This window comes from Pygocentrus nattereri, chromosome 19 (genome assembly GCF_015220715.1).
Source record: "Pygocentrus nattereri isolate fPygNat1 chromosome 19, fPygNat1.pri, whole genome shotgun sequence".
NCBI lineage: Eukaryota > Metazoa > Chordata > Actinopteri > Characiformes > Serrasalmidae > Pygocentrus > Pygocentrus nattereri.
The window spans coordinates 4,718,530-4,723,135 of NC_051229.1; the positions used below are offsets into that span (position 1 = coordinate 4,718,530).

Here is a 4,606-nt window from a genome sequence, read left to right on the forward strand (position 1 = left end):
TTAGACTGGGAGCTGATGCGTACCCGAGTTGAAATAGTGCATAATCTATGATTTGATATTTGAAATGTGCGCAATATTCCCATATTTGTCCTCAGGCCACTGACATGCCAGGGCAAAGACTCTATTAAGAACACCCCCCTTGGATACAGGCCACGCCTCTAACACTACAGCGAACCAATAAGAGGCGTGTGGTCTTGTCGCTGCGACCATTCAGAGCGACCTAATTATCATACGTCCAATGAATATTCACGTGCTTCTGCGAAAGCCTTCTCTGTCCCGAGCGTAGTGTTTTGCTTTTGCTCATTAACATACATCCAATGAGGATTAACATGCAAATTTTACTCAGCCACTCCGAGCGCAGAGTTTTGTTTAACATGCAGATTTGGGCAACTGAACTGGATCGTCTTTATCTGTATGTGCGCGGAGCCGGTCACCGTCAGATCGATTTAACGGGCGAGAGAGAGACGAGCAGAGAAACCGGGTGGATTTTAACGACCTGAGCGAACATTTTGAAGCGAGGTTACTTCACTCCGTGCTGGATTTTACAAGAAACATGACTTTTGAGGAGCTAAACGCAGATTGTTCTGTCGAAAGGTACGTTGTGTTTGACATTTTAAGTCGTCGTCGTGTTAGTTAGGTTAGCGAGCTAACGAGCTAACGTCAGTTTTACATTATGGCCGATATTTTAAAATTCTTAATGTTTTGCTAGTCATTAATACCACTTAAGCACATTAATCGTGGTGATTGTGCAGAGTTATCCGTGTTATCTAACGATTCAAGTATGAGGTTGAAGTGGGCTTTCGATTCGCCGGCTTTTTTTTTTCGAACTTTCCCGTTCCACCTTAAATGCCGCAGCGTTTGCATTAGGGCTGCGGCATTTAAGGTGGAACGGGAAAGTTCGAAAAAGAAGCTAACTCCGGCTTCGTCGTTCTGGTTGCCAAATATGTAATATATACCACGTTTTAAGCTTATATCCTGACATTTGCGAATGCACATTGGATTGCTGGACCCAGCAAAAGCCAAAAAGTGATTAAAAACTTCATGCAGTTACTTCAATAACGTTAATTACCCAGTGCATGTTCATGCAATGGCGTGAGAGTAGTCAGTTCAACTCACCAAGATGATCCCTCAAGGGCTGTGTTGTAAAGTGAAAGGGTTCTGTGCAGAACCATGAGTTCTGTATAGAACCGTTTCATGCATTAATGCTGGGTGAAATGGTGCTTCAGATTGATGGAGTATGTGCTGTGAGCTTCTGCTTAGAACCACATTCAACATATTCTTCATCAGTCTGAAGAACAGTGACCAGAGACACCATCCCTGGTTCTACACAGAACCATTCCCTGCACTGAAGAACCCTAAAGAACGTCAAGAGAGTAGTTGATCTTGATGTGCTGCAGCAACCTTGTCATCTACATCAATTTGGAAGCTCTCGTCAATTTTCTGTTCAGTTTTGTGTGACTGGCCACAAAAGATGCATGAAATCACCAAGTTCTGCTGTTTGGAGATGCAAAGTTTCTGCAGGTCACCTGCTGTAGACACCCGTTTCCAGGAGTTAGGGATTTACTCAGGGCAGGAACTTGCATTATTTACCAGCCTTGTATAAGAGTTAAGGCACGCACTTCCCTCTGCATCACACTCCTTCAGTGCCATGTGCAGCGAGGGTTTAGTACCTGCCTTGCTTTCTCTTCTCCTCTCACATGTTCCCCATACGCTTCAGAATGGATTTGCTGCTTCCCTCTTGCTCTGCATGTTCCTCATTGCTTCCATGCCTTGTTTCAGGATGGATTCTGTGTCTAAAGCTCTTGAGGAGGTCCTCAGCGCCGCCTTACTCCAGGGCCGCATCACAGTCGGGGTGTATGAAGCTGCAAAGTCACTAAATGTGTGAGTAGCCGTCGGCTATCCGACATCAAGTATTGCTCCTGTCTTAGTGTTGTTTAAAGATGTACACGCCTAACGCTGGGACTCTCCGTCTGTCGCGTGCACAGGGACCCCGATAACGTCGTGCTCTGCATCCTCGCCACCGACGACGAGGACGTCAAAGACGTCGCCCTCCAGATTCACTTCACTTTGATCCAGGCCTTCTGCTGCGAGAACGACATCGACATCCTGCGGGTGAACAACACCAGGCGCCTGGCCGAAATCCTCGGCGGGGGCAAGCAGGGAGGAGAGCAGATGGACTTGCACTGCGTTCTGGTCACTGTAAGTAGTCATAACATTGCCCGGCTGCAGTAGCTTCACTGCAAAGACGTGCAAACTTCTCAAATCTGGTCAGAATATGAAGACAGTTCGACCCATTTCTAGACTTTTTATGCAGAGAAGCCGTCTTATTCTGTCAGATCATTATCAGAACGTTCAGGAATAAAGCTGGAAACGAGCAAAATGATCTGACGGGGTAAGAAAAAGATAAAATGACAGTGGTTACATCAGCACTGTGGAGTGGCACAGTCACACGAGAGACCCTGAAGCTGAGCCACAAGTGAGCACGTGAACCAAACGTAGGGCATCCGGGTGAAGACCAGCGAGTCGTACTGCTGAACTTGTCCCAACATGTCCTAAAGCAATGTGGCAACACTTGGCAAATACCTGCTTTATGGCTGTAATGCAGATAATAATCTGCCACAGCAGTGAAAGACGGATTTTCTGTGCTTGATTTGCATTAATTTGCATATGAGCCTGATACAGCTTTGTTGTTAATGCTGTGGGTTTAAAGTCAATTGGACACTGTAAACCTCAATGACGTACGAGCTCGCTTTGCTTTTTATGTGTAACCCTTTAAATTTGAGGCTTATTACATTCCAAAGCTTATTCAGTAGCTACACAGACTACAGTGCAAACTAGCCAGGTTGTTCTAAAGTTGTAGAAGTTTAAGGGGTTAAAAAGCCCAAATTGTGCAGGTTAACCCTTTAATCTCCATTTCAGAAATGGTAAAGATGAGTATAAATCTGAAGAAATTCTTTAAATTGATGGGATTACGTTGGGTTTTATTTACAGTATATCACATTACATGACATGTTTAGTTCACATGGGTCTTTTTTTTTAACAAAACAATTGGAAATCCTAATTTAAGTGTCACTAAAACTAAGAAATTTGCATGCAATCCTGAGGATTCATCTGAGTAATGTCAGATGTTCATCCAAGCCATGTAACTAGAGCGAATCTCAGTACTCTAGACGCGCCAGAACAGGTTCTGCAGGATTTTTCTTTCCGAAAGGAATTGCTTTGTTAAAGTCAAGGTTTCTGAGCAGCTGCAAAGACGTTTTTGTTGAGTTATTAAGACCGACGTTTAACAGCTTCTCTCTCTCCTTTGTGTGCTTATTCGCAGAGTCCACGCACATCTACAGCAAAGAACCAGGCGCTGTGGAAAGTGAACCACTTCTGCCACGAGAGCCGCTGCATGGATCAATGGGTGCCTGTTATTCACCTTCCAGAGCGATGAGGAAAGTCAAGACCTTCGAGAGAAAACTTGGGGAAAACCAGAAAAACAACAACCCAAGGAAACGGAAAATGTATTGAAAATGCACTAAAAAGGCCCGTCCCCCTTGTAGGGCAGATTCAGGGACTAGACGTCAGCGTAGAGGAGGGGCGTTCGTCTCTGGTGACCAGTCAAGGTGACTCAGCAAGTTTTTGTTTTTGCTTTCGAGGCAGTGAGGAGACGGAAGTCACCTTTAGCTGGAGAAACCCAGTAAACTCTGACCTTAATCAAGAATCAGTGGGGAGCACCAGAGGCACCGACGGATTTTTCGTCTGAGGAACTTTTTTGTGTTTTTGAACAAAACCAAAACAATCTGGCATCCAGAGGCCGAGGACGTTGGCACCGATACCAAACCGAGCTTTTGGGAAAAAAAACTCAAATGTTCATATTTTTCAGGAAACCTGGTTATTCGTAGTGTTGCTTCTACAGTGTGTTGACGTTTTATTATTGTTAATGAGATGTGTTTATAAAAAGGGAAGGGCGCCTGAACCACTGAAATACAAAGGAACTACTTTCACAACTTTTTCCTGTTGAAACGGCTGTTTTCGTTTTCACTTAAGTTAATTGTTTATTTTACAGTCCTCCATAAATTATTTTATTATTATATTAATTTAAGAATAAAAACTGTATTTATGTTAAGTTTTTATACTATAACCTGTGAATGGTACAGATGTATTTTGTGATGCAATAAAGTATATTTTGAAAACAGAAATGCAGCCGATTCTACTGTCATTTCTGGAACTGCATCTCTCTCGACAGATCACAGGAGTCACTCTGGCCTCTGTGACCTTAGCAGCTCTCCATTTGAGCCAGACAAAACCCCCTCCGGCCTCTTGTCATACTGCTTTGGTCAGCGTAACCGAGACCATTCAGCTATACATGGTTCCCTTTTCAGCTTGCTCAACTCCCAGCGCTGTATTATAGCCTTTGTATTACAGCATTGCCATCATGTGGGCCTCAGTGAACTTAACGCTTTAATACTCGTTAACGCCCAGGCTCCGCCCACAAATGCGCTCTTTAATCGCAGCTGTTGCTTGGTTGCTAGCTTTACAGGATTAAAACACTCAACATATCGCTGCTGACGCATCAAAACCTCGCATCTCCAAAACTTTACAGGAGAAGGAAAAAACCTAC

At 44.0% G+C, this 4,606-nt stretch overlaps 1 protein-coding gene across 1 annotated transcript; it reads left to right on the forward strand.

Annotated features, from left to right (window-relative positions):
• The first annotated feature begins 397 nt into the window (after positions 1 to 397).
• On the forward strand, positions 398 to 4,180 carry gadd45aa (growth arrest and DNA-damage-inducible, alpha, a). Its single transcript, XM_017712294.2, has 4 exons — positions 398 to 594; positions 1,780 to 1,881; positions 1,986 to 2,199; positions 3,323 to 4,180. The coding sequence occupies exons 1-4, from the start codon at positions 554 to 556 to the stop codon at positions 3,434 to 3,436; spliced, it is 471 nt and encodes a 156-aa protein (XP_017567783.1). The 5' UTR covers positions 398 to 553; the 3' UTR covers positions 3,437 to 4,180.
• The last annotated feature ends 426 nt before the right edge of the window (positions 4,181 to 4,606 follow it).